The sequence below is a fragment of the Falco naumanni genome, chromosome 7, assembly GCF_017639655.2.
Source record: "Falco naumanni isolate bFalNau1 chromosome 7, bFalNau1.pat, whole genome shotgun sequence".
Classification (NCBI taxonomy): domain Eukaryota; kingdom Metazoa; phylum Chordata; class Aves; order Falconiformes; family Falconidae; genus Falco; species Falco naumanni.
The window spans coordinates 7204828-7230627 of record NC_054060.1 but is presented as its reverse complement, the minus strand read 5'-3'; the positions used below and the strand labels follow the sequence as shown (position 1 = coordinate 7230627).

At 40.8% G+C, this 25800-nt stretch overlaps 1 protein-coding gene across 1 annotated transcript in view; it reads right to left on the bottom strand.

Moving 5' to 3' along the window:
- ADAMTS17 (ADAM metallopeptidase with thrombospondin type 1 motif 17) overlaps positions 1-25800 on the bottom strand; it is a 192426-nt gene that overhangs the window by 13877 nt on the left and 152749 nt on the right. The window contains exons 20-21 of the mRNA XM_040602291.1: positions 13006-13210; positions 8462-8614 (exon numbers count right to left, since the gene is read on the bottom strand). Of these exons, the coding sequence (XP_040458225.1) occupies positions 8462-8614; positions 13006-13210 (358 nt within the window). The remainder of the gene's footprint in view (positions 1-8461; positions 8615-13005; positions 13211-25800) is intronic.

Here is a 25800-nt window from a genome sequence, read left to right as displayed (position 1 = left end):
GGAACCATCTAAATAATTTGTATTATGGATGTTCCCAGAAACTCCAGCAGAGATGAGCTGTGCAAATGTTGTGCAAGCAAGGAGCAGTCATTGCCTCAAAGGCACGAACAGGACTTGGTTTCTGTAGCTGTTTCTGTAGCTTACATGGGAATGCGATGGCCAGCCAGCCCTGTAGTTGGCATCTCTTCACTTTCCATGCCTAGGTTTCCAACTACAGCTGCACTGACTGGTGCCAGCAATTAGCACAAGTATAGATAGTAAACCTTGTTTCACGGCCATTATACAATATTTACACCTCTGACCATAGCTAAAGACATTTCATAGATGTGGAGACACAGAATCAAAGAGCAAAAGGGGTGGGATTCATCCTACTGAACCAGTTCTGGTTAGGTTCTTTGCAGTCAGCAGAGAGATTAATAGAGCAAAAGGGGTGGGATTCATCCTACTGAACAGTTCTGGTTAGGTTCTTTGCAGTCAGCAGAGAGATTACCTCTTCAAAAGGCAAGTCAGCAAAGGAGATAAAACTCCTACCTGGAACTGCCTGTCTTACAGTGACTGTAAATGGAGGCTAACCAACTACCCTAAACAAGGTAACTGACAGATGGCTAGGGGACCCAGTGAATTGAATTCACTTAAGTGATGGACCCATGATCAGACAAAAGTCTGCAGTTAATATGAGCTAAACTCATATGAACTTTCCTTTTTTTTCCTAAAATGCGTATTTCCAGTGGAGGTATGAAACATTTCTAAGTTTGTCCACAACAGAGCAATCAGTTCTACTTGGTGGTACAAGGCAGTAGAAGGGCCTTAGGTTGGGCTTTAAGCAGCCCAAGGTGACAGATTTGTGAAATGGCAGCAGGAACGCGGAGATATCTCCCCGCCTGAAGCTTTTACTTCAGTGACCCAAGCCCTTTTCTCAGAACCCTTATTCTGGATTAAAGACGGTTAATTTCTCTTCTACCTAAGTTTATGGAATAAAATACTAAAGGGAACAGAGGAAAGTCTAGCATGCCTTGCACTGACGGTGAAGACAACAAAAAACCCCAAAACAATAGCCTTGAGTTTTGTCATATGTAAAGTGCAAGCCACGTGCCAGAATTCTTAATTTTATGCTGAAATCCTTAACTCGTTGAAGTCATTGGGAGCTGGCCATTGATTTTGGTGGGCCAGTGACATGACCCATGGTATTAGAAACAAAACTGATTTCACTGCAGCAGAAGAGAGAAGTGGTTTCTGCTTTGTAAAACAAACACTAGCTTTCTCTCACATAGAGATCTTCTTTATTTTGTGCATTTCCTCAATGGAGGTTAAACTAAAGATGATGGGTTTAGCTCATCAAAACTCAGAAGGGTACCATTCTACTTCAGAAATGCAGAGCAATGGCTTTCCATATTCCTTTCTAAAGGCCTGCATGACATTTTTACTAGGATACTAGAAACAACTTTCCCAAATTGAGGAGTGTCCCTGGTATAACCACTTTTGGGCCATTTGTTCTCATCTTCTGTAGTAAGAGGTATTTTGAGATTACGCGTTGGCAAGAAAGGTTGTGGTTTGCACATCAGTGATCACACACCAGAGGAATGAACCATGAGGAACCACAGCCAGCAGTACAACTAAGAGCAGTCCATATGGGCAGGAGTTAGGTTTAAGACATTCTGATGCTCTGGGTCCTAGTCATGCCTAAGACCAGAGAAGCAGAGGATTTAAATACTAAAGCTTGTTGGGTCCTCTCCTGTCATATCCAGCTCTATCACCTTCTGGAGAACAACTGATTTGCACCAGTGAGGCCTGTAGACACTCTTCCAACATCAGTTTCTAGCTATAGTGCTGAATGTGCACAAGCAGCCATAAATCATTAAGTTGTTTGCTGAGCCAAAGTAAGTGGCAGGAAAGGTTGTGCCAGCTGTGATGTGAAACTGCAGTTTTAAGTGATCATCCCTCCTGTGAAGTTTTCTCTCAATTCAACAAGAAAAGTTATTTTCTCCAAGGTAGAAGAAGCTGAACTTATTTATGACCTTTATGAAGAATTAACAAGTTGTCCATAGTTTATCATAAACAGATGGTGGGTCAAGCCATGAATTTGTAATGAATGTTAGAACAAAGGACCGTTTGCTTCTATATTTATAACACAGCTGTCCTTGATTTACTCTTCTTATCATGTAATGTGAATTAATCATTAAAAATGAGGCGTATAGAGGATTTTGTTCATGTTCCCAAACATTTGGAACTCGGAAAACATGCCTTCCTGGCACTGCAAGACTGTAGAGTGTTTTTTGGACACCACCCCCCTCCTTTCCCCAAAAAAACAAAACAACAACCCAAAACCAAAACCAACTCCAACATGTTTTATGGCGTACTGCAAGGCTAGGGGTTTTATCTCTTAGATATTTGGAAGCCTGCCAAAACAATTAATTTATAATTATAAAATCCTTGTTACCACCCATTGTGATGAATGACTGCCGATCTTCAGTATGAAACACCTTGATGTCTGGCACAAAACCGGTATTTTTCTCATAGGAAATTAGATTTTTTTCCTCCCTATTGTTAATATTCTCCTATAGCTAGCATTTCATAGGCTGAGCAAAATACTGTAAAAAAATTGGCAACTATTGATGTCCAGGGAAGGCAGACAGCTATAGGTAATTTTTCAGATGTGCTTTATCACTACTGACACTATTTGGCAACAAGAATATTGTTTAACATAATGCTTTGCCAAGCTGATCCTTTCCAGTTTCTGGAGTGTACAATCTTTCTGAATCTAGTGAAAGTTGTGCCAGGTGGTTATACAAGATGTAAAGTGGTAGAAAAAGATTTCTCCCCTACCTTCTCTCCTAGTTGAACCCCTGCTTGACATCATATATTTCTGTTTTCACCTGAGAGCATGTATCTGTGATGGTTCCTACACAAGACCCAAAGATCTTGTACAAGCCATCAGCTCAGATGCTGATCTGCATGGCATTGGCATAAGCTTACATTAACTTAAGTGTCTGAATTAATCTGGATTTACACTAATGTAAGAGAGACTGATATCTGACCCACTGTGCTGAGTGAGATCCTTGGCTTATGGCCAGTGGGTTGTAGGGAAGAATGAAAGACAGTTACCCTGGCTTTACATGGGGTTATCTGAGATTAATATAGGCCTTGGTATTTACAGAGCACCTACTGTAACTGCAAAGAAAAAATATGGCAAACCCCATATATTACAAGGCTTCTATGTATCTTTCTTCTTCTAAAAATCTTTTCATTGGTCTATGTAATATAATAGGTTAATGAGCTAAATTGTTGCCTGAGGGACAGAGGTTGCATGTTTAAACTTCTATCCACAAAGCTGAAAATGCAGCCTTGTGAAAGTCAGCACTAACGATGGAGCAGCGTATCTTGCTTGCCATTCTACCTTCCTTGATATAATACCAGTTAAAAGGAGAACAGTAAAAAAAAAAAAAGAAACTGGGAACCCTGAAGCATTCTGTGCTATTGGCTCGAAATACAGTACTTCAGTCACAGGACAGAAATAGAGTATGTTGAGGCATATAAAATAGTGAAACAATTAAGTGAAACTGGAAATGAAGAAAAATCCATAAAAATCTTGTGGAGGATTGCTCCTGCTATATGATCTTGCTGTTTCAGTTATACCCTAGAAGAGTCTAGGAGCCAACTGGAGAAAAGGAACTCAAAAAATACAGCCTTGGCCTGTACATTTGCACCCAAGTGCTTTCCGTGCTACATTACTACTAGAGCAGAAGGGGTGAGAGCTGAGGACACACGGGGAGCCTTGGGTAGCTAACAAGCAGTCCCTAGTGCTGTTCACCTTCAAGCACAACTGACCTGTGTCACCACCATAGCCAGCCAATACATGAAGCCTGCATCTCCCTGCAGCAGGCCAGCAGTGCACCCCCACATCATCTGGGACATGTTTTCAACTGCGTGAGTCAAGGCAGACTTCAGCGTGAAGTCCAAGTCCTGCAGCTGCTCCCTTCAAGTGCAGCCTAAAGCAGGCGGGTGGCACGGACTCAGGCTGTGCGCCCTGCTAAGCTTCCTGGACAGCCACATATGGAAAGACACGTTCAGTTCACGAGTTGCCTGCGTTCTTCACAGGAATGTAATCCTTGACATAAAGTTCGTCAGCAAAATACAATTCATCATGAAAGAATGAACCGCTGTCTTGCTAAAGCATCAAGAGGCACATTTTCAGCAGCCTAGGTGTCTGAGGCGAGTGTTGGGAAACTGAGCAACCTGTGTTTGTTCTTTTGACTAGCACAGCTACAACAAAAATGTAAAAATGCTTCCACCGCTAGAACATTTAACAGCTCAGATTTCAAACAAGAAGGAACTATCTCAAAGTAGAAAGCGTGTATGAGATGTTTGTTTCTTTAACTGAATGCAAACTGGATGTGGAATTTCCTTTTGGAAGAAACAATTGAATGGCTTGGATTCCCATTTGTATATTGCATCATATATAAAAAAGGATGATATAATGAATTGCAATTCTGAAGAATCTAGGCAAGAATAAAAAAATTAAAAAAATATTTGAGGTTAACACCTTAAATGGGTCTCTTACTGGGCAATCTATCTTTCTACTACGTTCAAAGACTCTCAGGTCACGAACAGTTTAGTTACCTAACTCATAATACCAATGCTGCATTTGTGTTAAATGCTAAAAATAATTATATCCCTTTGAGATAAGGGGTTTAAAAGAGAAGTTGCAGTAGTGCAGGGAAGTTGCAAGTTTAATAGCACTGGTAATAGATGTTACACATGGTTACTAGTAACAGAAGAATACTCTGTCTTTAGAATTACAGGACTAAGAAATACTTTAGAATTACAGGACTAAGAAATACTTTAGAATTACAGGACTAAGAAAGACATTTAAAACAACTTTGCGGACCTGGCCCTATGTGTTTGCAAAGCGAACTACATTTATCATTTCCTCATGCAACACTTGAAATATGCTGCAAATACACTAGGAATATACAAATATCACAGCCAAGACTGCCTGCTGGATCTGCTCAATTAGCTCCAAATGCTTTCCACAGCTATAATGCGCAGTAAGGATCATCTGCAAATAAACCTGACAGAAAATGGAATAAAATTCCTCTTCTTCAGAACTTGGACAGGCATTGGCTGCAGAGCTGTTACTAAGGCCAGTGGATGAGGTGCAGGTTAAAGATCAGCATGGCCATGCCTCCAGCCCTCACCTCTTCTACACAGAAGTGGATCCAGGGTTTGAGAACATAAACCCACAACCTTCCTGGCATAGATTTGGAGATTTTACTGCTGCCCATTCTTGTGCTTTCTGAATGCAACAGGATCCAAGATCTTCTATAGCATAACCATACTCACTGCTGTCAGATGTGAGGCGAGTTAAATATATAGGGCTGGGAGTTCCTTAGGGAACTGACCTGTCTTCTCATGCACAGAGTCCATGTATTCTATAAATACTACTACTAATATAAAAATAACAGTCTGTCATTACCACCCAAGCAGATTGTTCTATTTACAAGTTTTATCTGGACTTGACTTTTTAAGTGAGGGTTTGCCTTTTTCTTGCATGACTTCCTAGTATCTTCAAAAGATTTTAGTTTGCGAAATTAAGGATTGGAGGCCAAGTCATCATGCAAGCTGTTTGCACATAAAGCATCAAAGCCCCTTATTTTAGTCTCTGATAATTACTACTGTTAGTTAAATGTTGCTTCCCTGATGATTCTTAACAATCAGTAACAAACTCACAATGCATTAATTGCAGAAAGTTGTTGCTTGTTCTGAGATCAATTTGTATTAATAGAAAAAGTTTCCATCTTAGTCAGCACAAAACTCTCTCAAAGCAATTTTTACAGCACTGGGAACAAATGTTTTACAACGGAATTTTGCGCTGGAAGTGTGAATTTTAGAGTTCACTATAATCTAACTGCTGCAGACTCTGTTTCTCCTTAAAGGAGGAAGTGTTTTAAGCCAGACACCACCAAAGAGGAGTCACTGATAGCTCTAAAGGCTCTCTCTCAAAGTCTAAGCCCTGCATTAAAGCTTCTGCATCCTCATGATGAAAATCCTTTGCTCAGGATTTGTGATGAATTGAATTCCATACCAAACATTTCAGCTATCTGAGTTGCTGGGACAATAAATTTTCTTCAGAGAACTGTATCTACCCATATCCTTTTCTAGCAACCCAGTGGTGCCTTCTGTTTACCCCTCTACTCAGAGAATAAGAATCTAATTGTGTGATCTAAGTGTCCAGTCAGAATTAACCAATATGTCTAGAATTTTAAACGCTCATTAGAAACCAAATCACAGTCCAAGAACATCCTGCTGGACTCACATGGGGTGAAATTCCTGGGAAGCAGAGAGCTGGCACAAGCTCTCTGCAGACAGAAGCAGGCCACATACGCAGCACATAAGCTTTTGTGCCCTTTTACACAGGGAGGATTCTGATCCTGAGTTAAGAATTGCAAATAACAAGTGATTTTGCACTTATTCTGTCCTGCTCACATGCAGACACTAAATCCATCAACAACACTATTTACTGTGACCAATGTATGATTGCAGCCTTTCTAGCAGTGAGCCAACATCTTTATCAGATTGGAACCATTCATACAATACTGAACTTTCAATCCATGTAATCAGAAAATACACAATTATTTCATATTCCTCTCTATAAAGAGAATCCTGGTCAATTTGCATGCCAAAATGTTTTGTCAGCCCACAAATAAGTAAATAAATAAATAATATTATTTCACCTGTTAACACACGGGAACTGTTTGTTTTGGCCAGCTTGCATAGACTCCATGTGCCAGGTTATGAATAAAATAATGTTCATTACTCTAAACGTTCTGTGATACAAATTCCTGGCTCAGCGTAAATGCAAACCTTTTGTATTTCTTAATACATTCTTAATGTATTGGTTCTTAATGCATTCTCCAGCACTGACACCATTAAGTTCATGTATCTATGACAGAGTAGATCTGAAAATATTTGTAATTCCTAATCACAATGTGAAAAAAAAAGCAATTGCAGATAAGCCAATTTGCCCATCATGGGCCTCTATTTCAGTGGATTTTGCTTGCTGGAGTTTGGGTTTTTGGAAAGCAAAATGCAACTACTGTATCCCAGTGGTTTCTGCACATGCCGTACATTCCAGAACACGAAGTAGGCTTTCTGTTTAAAGAACAGTACAGTTACAAAGATAAGATAAAACCAAGCTGGAATATAATATTCCTGGGAAATTTTAGTTCTTTATGCAAACATGAAGTCAGTAATGTAAAGGATGCTTTATGAACAACACTGGCAAAAGCTGAGTTTCTCACATTGCCAGGCTCCTTCCCAAGCAAAACTACCTATTACTTTAAGATCAGAGCGCAAATACAGAGCAGAGTCTGCTCTGGTTTAGGCCACTGCATTCCGGAATTAATTCCACTGATGTCACTGGAGAAACTAAATTCAGGCAGGCCTAAGTGAAGGTAAAATCCAGCCCTGAGGAAGGGACTGATGGTTTTGGCTCTGCCTTTAAAATCATGGCTTGCTTTCATTTCAGGTGGCTGGAGTAAGTCTAGGACTGGACTATGCTGTGTAGGTCCCAGACCAGCATGAAATTCAGCTGCGCAGCTCTAGTCTTGCATCTGTGGTAATAAAACAGTATACTGTCTGGCTCTGCATGCAGGACCTGCATGAGGCAGAGGAAGAGAACTCAGCTGTGAGTGCTCTGTTACCCTCTGTTTCTGTGTCTGTTAGGGCCTCCCTGTGCTTCCCCCCAGTAGTATTCAGCTTAACAACAATTCTCCCAAAACTTCAGATTTATGGCTTGTGGGATGTGAAGACTAAGGTCCAGCTCTCTTCTCAACTCCATTATGATGCTTTAAGGGAGACAAAACTCTCACCACAGCTCCCTTGCGAGATTTCCCTTTTTCTCAGCGACTAGGTTTGTAACTCAAAGTACAAATTTTTAACATATATTTACACTCAAGGAAACCAACCTTCTATTTTCTTTTTAGCTTGCCCAGGCTGGGCATGGGACACCTCTTTAGTTTCCTACACTCCTGGAAGATAATGTTAATAAGCTCTTTTCTGTAGAATTCTACCAGAACTGTTAAGAGTTTGCTTCTTGAAATATGGAAAGTAGTTTGAGCATCATTTATGAAGTAGCTTTTTGACAAAAGAGTCCACCTGTGGTGGGAATCTTGTGTAGGTTTTGCCTTTGGATGTTTAAACTGTCATTAATACTCATTTCTGTCCTGCTTGGAATACACTTCTCTAAAACTTGCTGCGTCATATCCACAAGCCTGTGTTGCAATGTTTGGTTTATAAATGGCATAAGAGGAAAAGTTTAAATCCCAGCAAAACCTCCAATTAAAATCAGTTAAACCCTTCCTTTCCAAATATTTAAACTTCAAATTAATGCAGACAGCACACAGAAGCATAGCACAGAACATCTTTGCACTTACAAAGAATACCATGTAGTGTTCACTGTTACCTTAGACCAATCGCCTGTTTTCCATTCATAACAGCCTGTGTGATCCTCACACTCTTCCTCATCTCTTGGCCTTGTGGCTGCATCACATTTTCCTTGAGAATTTGTGCATGTCACTGTTCTTTTCTGAATACCCTTGCCACAGTCTGCTGAACACTGCAAAACAACAGGTATTTGTCTTCTGTTACATGATGCCTAGAAACGATAACTTTTATCTTGGTAACATAACTAAAAGGAAAAGCTGGTTTATGAACACAGAGGAAAACTGATAACCCACAAAATTTTCTCCCAGTAATCTAATCCCCTTTCAAACACGAGTGATTTGAAAAGCATGATATCTGTTTGTGAAATATTTTACTTATGAAAAATGGTGATTCTGAAAATCAACCTTCTTTGAACCTTATCAGCTGGCATTTTGCTAGAATTGGTGTTACAGATGAAAAACCACTAAACCTTGTGTTTAAGAGCTCATCATTCATACTGAGAAAAGACACACTGAGTTTTAAAATACAGAACTGCCACATCCATTGCTATATCATGGGAGTAAAATGATGGGGGTAAAAGCATTTTTAAATCACAGCACTACAAGACCACTGCTACAAACACATCTCTGCAGTACGGTTTGTACATACCATGGCAAAGTCACAGTTCTCACACATTTCTCATGTGAAACACATACATGACCTTCACTCTTTGCCATATGCTCATCACTACGCTAGTTCTGAAGAACTTCAAATGTACAAAAGGAATAGCTCAGGAGAGGCACCATTCAGTGAGCCACAGTGTTGTGATCAGCTTCCAAACATGGCCAGCAAGCTAGCCACAGACATCAGCAGGGATGAAAGACGGACTTCCCAACACAAAACATAAGCAGGAACTGTTTGAAGTCCTCTGAGAAAGCAGCAGGCTACTAGAGTTGCTAGAATCAGTTGCTGAAGGAAGACCTGATACATGCAAAAGCACTCTAAAAAACATTCATGCGAGTGAGCACAGATTATCCACAAATGTTTTTTCTGGGCACTATGCAAGTAGCTTCCAAAGAGCAGGATATCTGGTCACCCATGTGTTATCTTTGCCAAAGGTTGGCTGGAAATGATGTTTTACTGGGAAATTGGTCTTGATTTCATTGACTGCTAGGTGGGTAAAGGACACTGGCATGAACTGACAAAGAATTTCTGTTTCAAAGAACCAGTTCAGTAATAGAGTAACAGATCTGCTGATGCTGTCACAGCCATCTAAATGCATGCCACTACAAACCAGCATAACTAGTCTCTCTGCTCTTCATGCCACTGCAGTGGTTAAGAGTGAGAAATTTTCTTGAAAAGCCACTGGGGACAGATGGGTGGAAAAATGATATATGTACCAACTGAGATAAAAACTAACCTCCTCTAGCATGTCAAGTTCTCCCCTTCAGGGGATCAGCATGGAAAAAACAGTTGATTTGACACTGAATAAATAGTGAAGATATGAGATATTCTGTGAGGTCTTTTGAACGTATTCCAAGAAGCTTCTCCATCCAGGGGGTCTATGCTGGAAACAAGCATCAGCTTGATATAAATTACATCAAATGGACAAATCTCAGCATGCCTGTCTAACCATCTTAAAAATACAATCCAGGCAGTTCTGACCTGCTGGCCTTGTTAAGGACATGAATGACAAGCGTTTATGAGCTGGCAAGCAAACAGACATGCCTTTAAATACATCGGAGCACTACAAAGTGACTTCTTGAAAATCTGGGAAACCTTCCACTTAATTTACTATGTGCTGCTCATGGCGTGACCTCCTTACGGATGTAACATCTTTGTAACAAGCACAATTGTATAGTTCTGCTAGATACAGGGGTGAATTCTTTCAGGCTTTGCAGAATTCCAGAAATTGCTTTGCTGGACTCCTCAGAGCACAAGACTTGCCAGAGATCCCAAGCTGGAGCTCCCTAAATGGTACCTTAAAGCCATGAATTTGCCCCAAGTTGTATAGACTTTCCCAAATTATATATCATTTTCCTCAGCCCTCAGGGTGGACTCCTCAGGGTTGCACTCGTTCATCTCAAACTACAAAGCACAATATATAAAATCTTTCAAATGGTGCAATTTACTCAAAGTAAATCAAACTGAAGTGGGAGTATTTTTCACAGTAGGAGAAATCTCTAGGTGGGTTTTACAAGCAAGTCTGGGAAAAACACCAACTGTTTGTTCTTCCCACAAGCTTTTAAGTAATTCACAGATTAATACTGCATATACTTTCCTAGACAAAACAGCATTTGCAAAAGGTTTCCAACAGATCTTTGGTGGTCACATATAAATCACCCTCTTTAAGAGTTTTTTTTCTTTCCCCAAGTCCTCTGTTTTCATGAAGAATTGCTTAACATATAGATTTTACAGAGATTCCACAACAGAGCAGTCTACAAATTAATGAGCGCAGTCCCTGAGTGTCCTGCTGAGATCATTAGGTCTTATTTTATTAACAAATCACTTAGTCAAATCCCACAAGATTTTGTGAAGGACCAACACAACTTTGCAGTTAAGACACAGCTCCTTTATTTGAAAGAAATCTATATTTTTTTCTACTCTAGTTCTCTAACAGTAGAAACATTCACCTTTTTCTGACAGTATTTTTGTCATTACAAACGGGTTCAGCAGTGTTTTGTCCAAAACAACCTCAAGTTTTTGGCAACAAAAGGGGAACTTAATTTTTTCCACAACAAAGATTGCATTGGAATTTGCTTTAAAAACACGGATTTTTGGTTGGGGACCAGACATCAATGTGGTCAACTGTTTTTTGTTGTATAACCAAAAAGTTCAAAAACATACATGAGAAAATGATTTATAAAATGATACCACGACTGTGATATTTACTCCACAACATCAGATTAAAATGTTAAGGATTAAAGTGATTACCACTGAAGAAAGTCCTAGTTATGAGAAGTGTTCAAACTGGCAAAGCATCAGAAGTGTCCTGGAGTCAACTGTGCTACATAATAGCAGAAATGTGCCAGAACAAGAACCAATTTAAAATCAGGAGTGGGCTATTACAGGCACGACAAAAGGTAAATAAATTTATCAAATAAAAAGTAAGCCAGTTACTGAAAATATGATCTAAAAATATGATGTATTTGCAAATGAATTATGTGGTCAGAAATATGGAAGATTTCCACTCTGGAAAAAGTCTTGTAACTTGACTTACTCTGTTTCATAAAAAGGAGAGAGAAGTGCCTGGGACTGTCAACAAAAGACCCAAGTAAAAAATCCCCATATAAACCAGGTAGGAACTGTAAGAATAGTCTCAGCTATAAACATTTCAGCTGGTCCAGCTATGAGAAAAAAAGAGGGCACCATCTGAAAAGGGTTACTCCTATACAACGTACAAAAGACCTATCAGATAACATATTAAAACTTTGATGTGTTTCTCCACATCTTTTGAAATGAAAGAAATCAGAAAGAAAACAAATCTCATGCCTTAGTGAACAGGTACCGTGTCCTACTGAAAGGAAACAGTACTCTCACTTAACTATCATCTCACTGGCCAAACAAAGATTTCCTGTTCAAAAGGTGGACAATGGAGCCATGTTGTGTTTGTTAAGAGACGCTGTTTCTCAGTGCAAGATCCTTTGTATCCTGAGCTTCTGCAACTTTTTAAGCACACTTCTAACAATAACATTTTGCAAAAGCTCTTTCACAATGCTTTAAACAGGAGCTCACTGTTTCAAAATAGAGATAAATAACAAGGAAAGATCCGTCCCACAGAAATGACTGTTGGTGGACAGTCCCATAACACAGTCAGTCTGGAATGAGACTGGTAGAGCTGTAAGTACTGCGCCAAGAGTATTATCTCATTGTTCAGATGAGCCTAACAGATACAATTACCAAAATTAACACGGACATCCCCTTAGCACTGCTACTCACAAAGTACAAAGTTGCCCTGTATTAGCTGAGTTCTAGTCATGAACTGTAGGCATACTCCCGGTTCACTCTGTTGCTAAGCAAACACAGGATGCCTAGACCACACATCATTTATATCTGAAATGCATTTATAATATCTGAGAATAATTTATTAATTCTGAAACTGTGTGGAGATGCATCTTTTATACAAAGTATAACCAGCTTTTCCATGTTCCTGGAATTACACAAAAGAAGTTGGATAACACCCAAAGATTGTACATTCTCTGTAACATGCAGATGGTTGATAAATCTGGTATTTGTTTCAGACCACATTTAAATGGAGCCAGAAGCCCTGGTGGGTTACTATACTTTTGGCCTCAGGTCAGTGAAATGTTTGTTCCTGCTGGTCAGAGTTTTCAGATAGAAAGATACAGTTACTATAGCATGATATCTAAAACCTGCCTTAATAACTCATCTGGTATGGAATACAAACCTCAGCACCAAACTGACCATCTCAACAAATGACAATCCTACCCAGTGCCCCAACACTATGAGGCACCGAGTATGCTGACTGTGAGAACGTGCTTAATTTTAAGCACTTCGCTGGATTACGGCCAGTGTATCCAGAGCTGTGTGGAGTCTGGCTCCTTTCTTGATTCAAGTTCCTACCTTTGACCACTCTGATGCTTCCCAGATAGAAAGGCAGTCCCGTCCTTCACAGCTTTGTACTGTTGTTGGTTTGTTGCCAAGGCAGTAGAGGTCTCTCGTGTTAACGTAGGTGCCATTTTGCAGCTGATAAACACAAGTTACTTCCCGGTGCTGGACACCTTTCTCACAAGTAGCAGAGCAGGGACTCCAATGGCCAGTCACCCAGCTGGGAAGAAGCCAGAAAAGGAATGTTTAAAAACCGGTGGGATAAAACATTAAGCTTCACTTAAAAGCAGTGACAAATGGACAACTCTTCCTAGACTTGTGGGTCCTTTGATGATGCTATATTGCTGTCGCGCTGAGATCATCTGATCACCTTTGGGAGATGAAGTGTGTGAAGCAGAAAATTGCTGGTATACAAGTGAATATCCACTCCTCTCTCCATGTTAGACAGAAACACAAACTCTGCATAGTTCCCTTTAACCCCCAGTCTCTACAATGTGGCTGCATTTTTCACCTCAATTAAAGACAGACTTGTCTGCAGATTACCCTATCCCACAAATATTGTAGCCTTTGAGAGATACCTGGAAAAACGGCTCGTACATCTCATGCACATCTTCGCTGTGCAGTGGAGCTGTGCAGAGAACCTATACTTACTGCGTACAAACAGGGATGATGCTACAGCCAGACACCTAGCCCAGCCTGGCTTTCCTCCACTCCCTCTCTAGCCTGCCATTATATGAGCTCAAAGCATATATATCCTCTACATCCCAGACTATTGGGAGGCAAAGACAGCTCCTGCCTCACTTTTAGTTCACCCTTTCATGGCCGCTGATGAAATTTCACTTTTCACAGTTGGGCCTTCCAGGATGTTTAATCGGAATCTCATCTGTTTGAAGATCATGGCATTAGGGGCCTCAAAAATGGAGAATAATTGGCCACGTTCATTCTTAAAAAGCCTGAATTGAATTTAATTGCTAAGGCTCAAGAAGCACTCAAAAACCCAAGACTTTCCTTAGAGAAAGGATCCTACAATGTTGTTTCAGAGGTGCCGTAGCTCACAAGGATGTGCCATAACGCAGCCTGGATGGGAGCATTTCTCTGAGCCTTTGGGATTCATTTACTTTGTAAGCACATTTCAGCTGCCATTTCCTTCCCCTTTGATCAAAGGGTGTTGGGAACAAATACATGGCCTTTGTTGTTGTTGTTGTTTGCTTTGTTATGTCTTTAAAGGCTCTTTGGCAAACACCCAGCACAAGGTTGTGAGGTGTCGGGGTTCCTCCAAAGTAAGGAACGCATGGCTGCTATGAGCAGTCCCAGCTGTGGGCACGCAAGGGAAATGAGGCACTCTCACCCTGCCGCCTTCCAGCCCAGCGTACGGCCAACCGAAAGGCTCCCACTGATTCCAGCGAGTGCTGTAAGCACCACTGTGGTTAGAGCTGGGCTAGGAGGAAGTGAATAAAATGTCTGCGAAGAATCTGAATTAGGAAGTATGTGCGGAGGGACAATTCTTTTCCTAAAGACAAACAGCATCGATATTTATGCTTCCTGCAATCTGTCAATGAGGAACACGTTCTCTGTAATTACAGGCATTCCTGTATGAAGTGAAAGACTGGAACAATAACTGTGCAGGCACTGTGCACCAGAAGGCTATCATGCCTTTCTCACCAGGTAATTAACCTTCTGGTCTGTTATTTAGGACTGTCATCAAAATTAGTATCCTTACACCATGAATCTTTTACTTGTCACCCAGTCCTGGGTTGTCTATTATGATAAGTGGCTCAAATAAGACTTCTCAAAAACGAGTCTGCTCAGAAATACTATGTGATTTTGCTGAAGGGTCCCATATTTCAGGTAGAGCACCATATGTGCCAACTTATTAACCAAATTTCCTTTGAAATTGCTGTGTAAACTTCTCCTAAACAAATAAAACAACCATTTTCCATCTTCCCATTCCTGAACAGGGAAAAATCAGTTCAGCACACTTTGTAGAAACATCTTCACTTGGTGCAATTGTCAGGCATTCATTTGCCAAATGCTATGACTGATGACCTGGTGTGACAGCACTGACGACTGCATTGACAGTGAAGGCAGAAGCCATTTGGTTTGAGCAGGATGGGATCGGGCAGGCTGGCCATCTGTCTTTTGTGGAACAGGGCCCCGCTCAAATGTTCCTGTGCATTAAAGCAGTTGACACATCTGTGAATTTCTGTTGGCTAAAACAGCTGGCACGACACCAAACGTGTTTCTCTAGACAGTAGTTTTGGTGCATCTCTGTGGCTGAGTGCTTGCTATTTTACTTACAGAATGGGAAAATGCCAGCTGAGTAATCGACTACTAGGGCTGAAAAGCTGACAAAAATAGCCTTGAAGTGCAGAAATTAGTGTTCATGAAAATTAATAGCCAGGCTCCCTTGATATCAGCTGGGCTCTGCCTTGTCAGAGCAAATGTGGAGGGAGTTATCTATCTGGGTGAAGGAACCGCTCAGCAAGGGCATGCATAGAGGGGGCAAGAGTGACTTTGCTTTATGAGCTGAACGTGAGTCACCGGGCCGGGAACGGTTTCTGTACAGGCTCTGCTGAACTAATATTCACTTCAGCACTGTACTCCCACTGTGATCTACAGCTACTGGCAAAAGAAAAAGGGACTGAAAGCAAAGCAGAAAGATAAAAATACATTCTTGGCAGAGGCTGTCTGTGAGCTTGCGTTTAGGATGGGCAGCACGCAGTGTGCCAACTATTTCCAAGGTGCCTTAAGAAGTAAGGTTATGACTTTCCTTTCAGGAAAAAAAATGCCTTTTTCATATATATTTTTTTGGTTGTTGGATGGGAGAAATCACCTCGTTTCTACCGTGTTTGGTGTTCTCTAGTTAGTGTTGCTCTAGCACAGATATGACACAGTGTAACTGGGAAACTGGCACAGAAAACCCAAATATTATCATCATCATGAGAAGAATGATTGCACAGGGCATGAGCCAAACCCCAGGGAATCAATATAAAGCTGTGCCTGTGGTGAAAATGCAGTCTCCAGCTTTTTTGTCAGAGTGGCATCTGTATGGCCAGCTTCAGCTACCGATCGACTACATCCACCCCTGGTCCGAGCCCAGTGGTTACAACAAGGTGGGGCAATGATGTGAAGGATCACTGAAACCTCACAGCTCACTCTGTCTGACTGGTGACAACGGCTGCTTACGTGGAATCAAAATACTTAGAAATTAAAGGCTGTTTGAAAGTGGTAGTTTTAGTTTCATATCCAAGAGACAAGTGGCAGATTAAATATTTGAAGAAGAATAATAATATCAGTAAAGTAGGCTATTTTCAAAGGCATCAAGGGGATGATCACTTTGACCACAAAACTTCAACCTCTCCGTAAAATCTCTGCTTGGTTCAATGGCTTGTAAAATGATCTGGCAAACAAGTAAATGCGAGTCGTATGTGCAGCACTGGCAGCATGCTGATGTTCCTCCACAGTTCTCCCAAAGCTCCCTTCATAAGCAGCTGAAAATATATTTTAGTGCCTCTGACACAGAATCACTGCAACTGTATTTCAACCACATCATTCACAACCAAAGTGGAAAGATAAGGGATGTATGGATGAAGTGATTAAATATGAAAATTCCTGCCAGTTCGTATTTGGAAAAGGCATGTGCAGCAAGGTATTAGCATAATTACTATCTGCAAGTAATATACATACAGGGAAGAAAAATGTGATGTACAAGTAGTATCACATTATGGTTACTATTAAATTATACTACAGACAGATTTTCCTCTCTATCTGTCATTACACCTTTTGGACACACCTGGATATGTTTAAGAATAAGAGTTACTTTTCATTTTTTAAAAAAAAGTAAGTATTTTTTCTTATGAAAATGTAAAAATAATTCCATTGTTCTATCTCAAAACACCAAGCTAGCTCTGTACTATTAACTAAGCCAATTAACTGTTATACACTAAGCCCTGTGTATATCATGTAGAGCATTTGGCTTCCAGTTACATTTTAAGCCTGTAAACTGATCTTAGGGATTGCTTGACACCACAGTTCTTTTCAGTTTGGTCTTTCCCTCCCAGGTTACAACCTATGTTCTGTTGGACCATGCCAGTGCTCTAGCTGGAGTCTCTGGAGAGCTTCTCTTTTTCCAACAAGCACTGATTTACGTGACAAACACACTCCTTTTTCTCACAACCACTGGGATGGCTTTATCCTTGGCATTATTTTTTGTAATCCTACCTCTATAGAAGACTCAAGAGCCAGATGATCCCTGCTGGTGGTTAGATTTAGGAAGAAAGTGACGAGCTTTTTAGCGCAGATTTTTCTACCCAGTCAGTGGCTGTCTTTCTAGCTAAAAAATGCCCACAAGGGTGTGTTTTTCTATAGCCTCAAAAAGCTGGGATGGGCAGGACATGCAATCTGAGAGGGCTGTTTTAAATCTGTCTTCTGAGTCTCACTCAACCTCTGACCTCTCAGTATCTCTGCTGAGGAATTGGGAGTTCTTCTTCTAATCTGCTTTGGCAACACTCATCTGGCAGGCCCCTGGAGCAAACTTGAAATATCTTTTGGAGGTTCAGTTCATCATTTGATCTTTCTATGGTCTGGATTAGTCATTAACCTTGAATTATCCACTCTACCTACTTGCCTAAGACTCCCACATTTTCTAGGAAAAAAACTGTCTACAGCACTATGCACATAAACCCAGGGGAGATGAATGTCTGCAAATGAAGACTTGTAGCTAAGGATTTGGGAAAAAGTGCCATGAAGATAAAATGAGTCAAGGCTGAAGGATGGAACGGAGGAGTGCAATTAAAAGACCTGAGGCCACTTTCAGAGATCTGTAGCCTTTTATAACATAAAGCCATTACATGTTCTAGGGTAAATATTGCAGCCCATTAAATTTCACCTAGTTATATCTGTCTTGAGCCCCACAGAAGGCCGGTGCCTGCAAGCTGGTACTGTTCTGCTAACTAAACATCCATGACATATTCACACATGCACTCACTATCTACAGGGATTGCATTACTTTTGTTCCCTCCCCAATGCTACAGTGAAATTAATTTTCCTGCTTTCGCAGTAATAGCTTGGATGTGATCAAAGGCACATTTGCAATAACACAAATGTTTCTGTTTTTATTAAACCTGGTTCTTTAGAACTGGCTCTTAACTACAACTAGTTATGAGCCTGTACTACTGCTGAACAAAGTAACAGAGGAATTTACTACCAAACAAGACATAGCTGGTCTGAATAAGCACTTGTGACAGAAACTAATCTAAAGCACTGTAACGTGAGGCTTCTATTTCTAATAGATTTTATTGCATACCTTTTGGTTTAACGTACACTGTTGCACTAATGTACATGTAAGGGTAACTCCATGTCTAGTTAGCACATGTCTAGTTTTGTCTTTAACACCAGTTTGTGATGCAAAATCGTGTTGAAGTTGCTCAGTTTTCTGAGGCACCTGGGTGAAATTGTGGCTCTACTGATGTTAGGCAAAACTCAGACCAGCTTGCAGTGGGGCCAGGATTTCACACTGGATAATTTTAACAAGGACAATTGGAAAAGATTTCTGAGAATCAGTCACGTGGAATTGACAGTCAGATATTTTTTGCTTACAGCTATCAAACTAAGTTCATGTTTGAATATGCAGAAGCAAGAAAACACTGTTTACAAATGGACTCATGATTTCCATGGAACACGCACACTCTACTATTGTATCTTTCTCTCCCTACACACTTTGAAAACTCTTCACTGTATCTCTGTTATACTGGGGTCAAAATAATCAGGTGAATCTTGATTTTGGGAACAGGTTGTGCCACACCCGGTCACTAGAAGTTGGGGGTTTTTTTTGGAAAAAAGTACAAGGAATCTAGTAGAATAATACAGCTGCTGATGTCGAAAGTAGGACTCCAAGACTAACATTCCTGTCTGATTGCCTTTATAAACAGTGCTCAGTAATTTTCCAGTACAGTAGTCATTCTGCTAACGGACTTGCCAACTTTCACTCACACAGGTTTCTTTTTTTCTTTAGTGATTATCATTTTGACAGCTTTACTTTTTTTTAATTTCTCACCAATTATAAGATCAGCCACAAGACAATGTTTTATAATTTACAAGCACCTTGGGAAGTTGGTTTTTTTTTTTAAATGGAAGACATTGTATTCTCCCTCCTCCCTCCTCGAAAATGAGCAGATGGCTCAATTTTGGAGGACTCAGTGTGGTGTTGGTGTCCTTCTTGCTGGCAGCTGCCTGACTACACTAAGGCACAGAATATCAGCACTCTCAGAGCCCTTTTGCTGTGAGTTACCCCTACCCTGATCCACTGGTTTACCTTTGATAGGGCAACTGGTGTCCAGCTCCATTCCCTGCCTTTCAAGGTAGGCAGTGCCTTTTCCTCAGCTCACACCACAGGTTGCAAACAGTGTGAAGAGCATTACAGCAGGCAGCAGTAGGAGTGAATTTCACAATTAAATATTTTGCTAGATTATCCTGCTAATCCTTCTTTGTGGGTAAAGAGTGTGCTTGGCCTGAAGAGCCTCAAACCAAAGAAACACAGATCATTTAACATTTTAAAACAGGGCAATGTTCAACTATAAGGTTGTTGAGTCAAACATTATAATGGGAAAAACTGTGATGTAAGCCAGCCTGGGTGTTTACACCAAAGCTAAGAAACCTGTCTCATGACTCCATGTGAAAACTAATGCCAAATTAACTTCTGCTCTAACAAGTCATCTTCAATTATTTGATGTAAATGCATTCAGCAGTAGCTAACAAGCTCTCCTCATTCTACTCTCTCCCTGTTCCCAAGCCTTCTCTCCTTTTCCAGAATTGCTCCGCTGAGTTGAGTTGCTGGATTGGCTTGAAAATATCTTTTTGTCTTTCAGTAGTTAATTAATTACCGATTGCCTGTTGCTGCCTACAACCGGAATAAGTGTGATTTTGTCTCCTTCTAGTGGATGGTGACAACCAGAAGCGCCCACAACAGGACATCAGCTCACAGTCACAAAGGTGCCTCCTAGAAGTGTCTCGGGCTTTCTGTTCTGCAGCATTTGGCTTCTACTCCTGCAAGACCTGCCGGAGACCTGCTGCAGCTGCCCAGGGCCGGCAGCCCGGGCTGGTGTCCCCGAAGAGCAGCCACCAGAGCGCAGCATTGCCCCCTCGCTCAGCCGCCTGCAGCCACCGCGTCTTGCACAGTGTCCAGCACAGTCCTGGCAAATTCATTAAGCTCAAACTGATTCTAGAGATCCCAACTCCAGTTTTGGGAAGTACTTCAAAATGAGCTCTTACGTGGTGCCTCCTTGGATCAGAGGGTGCTAACATTGCTATTTATGCCAGATTTCCAGGCTAAAATGATTTGAAACCCTCCTTACGGCTGTTCCTTCTTTTCTTTTTTTTCATGTAACCAAATTCAAAACACACCAAAGGAGATGTTTCTTACTACAAGGAACAGATAAGGTTTTGAACTTGTTGCCATTGACCCTTGTGGATGATAAACATCTGTACAGGTTCCAAAAGAGTCTGACTGCATTAATGACAGAACATAATCATTTGGAACCATTAAATGTCTAGCTCAGTCCCTTCAGTTAACAGACACTCCCAATATGTCCCTCCAATTTAGTATAATTTCCATACAGCCCTGCAAGTAATTTGCTAACATTCCCAAGGAGATTTCCATCATACTGTTACCCCCTAAATTATACTATTTGCAAGACTTCTACCTCACAAAATAAATTCAAAACTGTTCTGCTCCCTATCTACCTGTGATGATAACACAAATAAACATGGTGCAAACAGGCCAGAATCAGGGAGACAAACTGATTTCTGTATTCTTGGACTGTTAAGCAGAGCATGGTCACAGGTGGAGTCTAAAGGGAGAGGTGGACTCTTAGGCAGCAAAGGTCATACAGATAAGCAGCATGAGCTTAAATCAGACCAGGAATCAAAGCAAAGGGCACTATCCACCATCACACACTGAGGCACCATGCTTTGAGCAGTCACTAGCCTTTCAGGCAGGTTGGAGAGGTGCTGAGCCAGCTGGGGCATTGGCTGAGTCTGATAACTGGCTTCATTTTTTCCCCAGCGGGCACCACTGTGGTGAGTGAGCCCTTGGAGAGCACAGTGTTGGATTCCAGTCCATGATGGAAAAGTGAAAGGAGGATAGAAGGAAGAAAGAAAGAAAGGATCCCTGTAGAATTCAGCATTCTCAGCAGCGCGCCAGTTTTTAGAGCAGACGAGGACATAGTGGTAAATGGATGCAACATAGGTTTCCTCCAGGCAAGACTTATTGGTTCTCTCTGATTAAAAGAACTGATTTTTCAGACAAAGGAAATGTGGTAGATTTAATCTATTTGATTATCAGTAAAGAAATCCTTTTGCTGAGCTGGAATGCTTACATACGTTGGATAAACCGGTGATATGCTGGGAAACATGGATATCAATGTGCAATTTGTATGGTAGGTGAGAGCTGGCCACAGTGTAGTGCTATAAAGGAATATCAGGCATGAAAGGAATTTAGGTTAGTTACCAGTGGACTTCCTGAAAGATCTGTCTTGCATTCAATCTAATGTAGTATGTTCATTCATGACCTTGGCACAAAAAGAAGAAAACTGCTGAAATATTGGCAAAAATGCTGACAATACAAAGTCTAGAAGCATTGTCAATGCAACAGAGGATTAGGATGTCATACAGAAAACTGAATAACCTTGACTACCGCAATAACAGAGAGGATGCAAATTAATAGCATACAGTGCAAGGTTGTGTGCTTAGGGACTAAACCCAAACATTTCTGTGTTAAAGTAAGATTCATATGTTGAAACAAATAAGGGGGAATACATCTAGCATGACTGTAAGCCACAACTATTATGCAGCCATGAAAAAAGCAAAGCATGTATCAGGAGAGTTACTGCCGATGAAGACAGGAGAATGTGAATGTGTAAGAGCTAGAATGGACTGAGACTGGAATTCTCCATACAATTCCTGTCACCTATGCACTCAAATTACGAATATAAATATTGAAAATTAGAGCACTAGTAAAGAAGGTGACCAAGGGAATGAAGAATTGATGCATGGTCTCTGACCCAATAGGAAGTTAAAGAAAAGTAATGGATTACCTCAGCAAAATGATGGAAGGACGAGATAACGCTGATTTGCTGTATCATATGGCACTTAGCCCAAGGCAAAGAACTGGGGAGGGAAAACACTGTGTAACCAAAGGAACAGAGCAGAGGCAAGAACAAATGACTGAAGAATGACAATGAATAATTAAGGCTGGAAGTAAAAGATCTTGACCCACATGAACAGCAAGGTCACAGGAGAGCCTTCCAGTGAGGGAAGGAGACTGTGGAGCTAAATCAGTTTACGGAAAGGAGTCTACGATATGCTGCTAGTAGTAGCAGAAAACTAAGCCTTGGACTCAGGAGATACTTTCAAGTCTTAAACAGTGAAAATAAGGGCTCAGGTCTCCTGTGGTTTTCTGTAGATGAAGGCAGGGATTTCTGGTTTTTATGCTGTTGTTAAGCATCTGTGTAGGAACACCACATATTTAGCAGGTCCCTGAAAGAACTCAACCTCTATTAATATCTATTACAGCAAAGAGGAGGAAAATTAACAGTGTTTGCATACAGGCCATTACAAGTCTAACAGTTGGGAAATTTCATGTGGTTTTGGTTCTTTTCCTGCATTAGAGGGGAGCAGTTTCATATTCATAGACCCAACCATGCATGCTGAAGTGTGTGGCCACTGGCCGACCTATGTTTTCAGTAATAACAGCTGATGTGATCTGTGATTTCTGAGTCTTGTGCCAACATGAGTGCTGGGTTTGCCTATATATTTGGGTTGGTGCTCAGTGTGCTGGAAACAACCCATACGCACCGCATGCAAGAATCCAGATTCCATCTGGTTACAGCAGGGTTTTGTAAAAAATATCTAAAGAGCTAGGCAAAGGATTAGAATAAAGAGGTGCTAATAGGGTGCAGTTGGGACAGGAAAGGAAGCTGTAAAGAATTTAATGGAAAAAGAGGGTCAAGGAACATAAAAAATAAAATAGGAAGAAAAAGAGGCATTTTTTTAAAAGGTGAAAGAGTAACAATAATAAAGAATGAAAGATTCTTTTACTTTTGCCAGTTTCAACAAAATCCTTAAGAAAATTCTCTTCTCTGACGTTTAATTTTAAAACATGTCAGTGTATCCAATCCTTTTTTCAATCATGCTTTGTTTTTTTCAGATGCTGGGTTGCAGAGTTCTAATCTTCTCCTTGGCCTCATGAAACTACTGTCCCCTGCCCCACGTTATTTGCCTCTCCCAAGAGGTGGCTCAAAGGGGTATCTAATTTGCAAAGCACTTTCGAATCGTGCTGGAAAAAAGGCACTGTTATTAGTATCATACCCTTTTCTCCTCCAGATCACTTTATATATGTATATATATGTATATACACATGTGGGTTATAATTGTTTTCTTTAATTTTTATTACAATCTCAACAGCAATAGCCTCATCCTCTTCCTCCATTTATACAACATGATTTCACCCCATCCCAAAGAGTTTGCAATCCAGATTATACATGGATTGAAAAAGGAAGTAAAGGAACAGTGTGGGATAGTGAATTAAAGTCACACAGCACATCCAAAAGAGAAACAGACCAAGTACCCTATGACCCAGTTTTGTGCTGGCCATAAGACCCTTCTCTAGAGAGAAATCCTCTGTAAGGTGATTCTCTTAAATTTTGAGTAAAAGTGTAAATGTAGCTCAAAACGCACAAAACAGAGCAGGTTTGCTACAGAAAGGAAAGCATTGTTTCTTCTTCTGACCTCAGGTAAAGGGTTTAGGTCTGAGTGGAAACGGGAAAGGACCTTATTGTAACAAGATGCTACAATAATTTTACTTGAAACCCTAAAACAAATTCAAGACTCATAAAAAAAAGCATTGACATGGTGAAAGAGAATGGTTTCTTTAAGATGTTCTTGGTCAGAGAATATGCTAAGCATGCATTTCTAATATCTGGGTGGGCAAACGCAAGTGGAAATTTAAATTCTACAGAGGCACAGAGAATGTGCTTCTGAAAATGTTTCCAGTTAAAAGCATGTTAAGTGTGAAAGTGTAGTCTACATGGAGGGAGTGAGGCAGTGTGGTCTATCAGATCATCAGCAAGGATTTTGTGGCCTTTCCGGGTACTAAGCACATTTGGTGTTTGCTGTCATTGCTCTGAAAAAAATGGACCAATGAGGGTGTCACTGTACCAGTGCTAATTGCTCCTGCAGAGAACTGTGTTGAATTGTGGCTATAAATTGCCTGGTAACTCCACACAAAAGAAAGGATACCCTGGAATAACATTAAGGGTTGGACCTGAATCCCCAAAGGAACACAGTCTGGATATAGGAACAGAGTATTCCTTTCCCAGGAGGTTTTGTGTGATTTAACCTAACCCACAGGCAACCCTGGGCAGGCAGCAATGTCATGGAGACAGCGTGCAACAAGGAGGAGACTTCAACAAGGGCTCTGGGTCACGGAGAAACCCACTGAGAAACAGCACTGTGGGTCTTATGGCTCTAATAGACCTGATGGCAAAGACCGCCCTTTGTTGCTCTCAGCTAGTAGAGGCAGAAGCTGTCCACTTCTTCCACAGCTTTGTATGCTGATTTTCCTCACCTCTACCACCTGGAACACCTCCGTGTACCTGCCTGGGCTCACTCCAGTCTCCTCCCAATGGCTTCACAAAAGGTCTAGGGATGAAATATTTCATGCCAGGGTAGAAACACAAGCAGATGTTCCCTGTTTCTGTCTTTCTGAAAGAATGATATGACGGAAATCCCAGCATCAATGAATTTAGGGAACTTCCTCATGGAAATGACAGTTGCTTCTTTGAAGTCATTAGGAGTCTGGCTCTCCTTACACACCTAGAAGCACGTGGGGTATCTCGTTACACCTTTCAGTACCCCTGAAAGTTGTATGGCCACAATATTGTACAGCAGCAATAACAGGCAGTGCAGACAGAAAATGAAACAGACTACCCTTATTGATGGATTACCTGACACTGGATTTCACTGCTTCAGGGCACTTTAATCAGAGTGCAGGTCTAATTAGAGGGAACCGTGCTGTTTCTCATTTTCTCTATTGTTTCTGCCAGCACAATTAGCTTTGTAGGTATGTTTCCCTGGCTTGTCTGATTATAAAAGATGCAACACCTAGCAGGTTGTTTTGAATACATTTTTTTAGATATTGTTGAGCTTTGTCCTAAATGGGTTTTATGTTCTATATACTATGAAAACTGGATATTTTGATAAACTTTACTGCAGACCAAGAGTGAACTTTTTTTTTAGTAAATAAATGGAACAAATTAATTTGCCTTCCTGTGTTTTGTCATTTTGGCCAGAAATATCTTTTTTTATACAATACAGATCAAAACTGATTCAGCAAAAAGTGCTTGCCAAATTAAAAAGAGTGCTATTTATTACTTTTAGAACTTATTACTATTAGATCTCTAATTATTGCTGCTGATGCAGAAAAGCTCCCTTACTGAGGAAAGCATCTGAAATGTGTTTCGTCATCATTTCTTGACTTCAGCAAGGTACAGCAAGATTCCAAACCTATGCAGCTGTTGCTAGACATGGCACAAACTTCACATGAGGAAGAGACACTCTTCACCTACAGACTCCCAGTCTGAACTATGCTAATACAGATCAGACATGCAACACAGCAGGTCAGCTACAGTGCTTAAAGGCTGGGAGCTGCCTGCGAGGTTTTTTTGTAGCACTGTTTCACAATTGATCAGATCCTACTCTGTGCTGATTAAAACCACCAAAACCACGTTTGGATATGCAGTCACTGCACTCTTG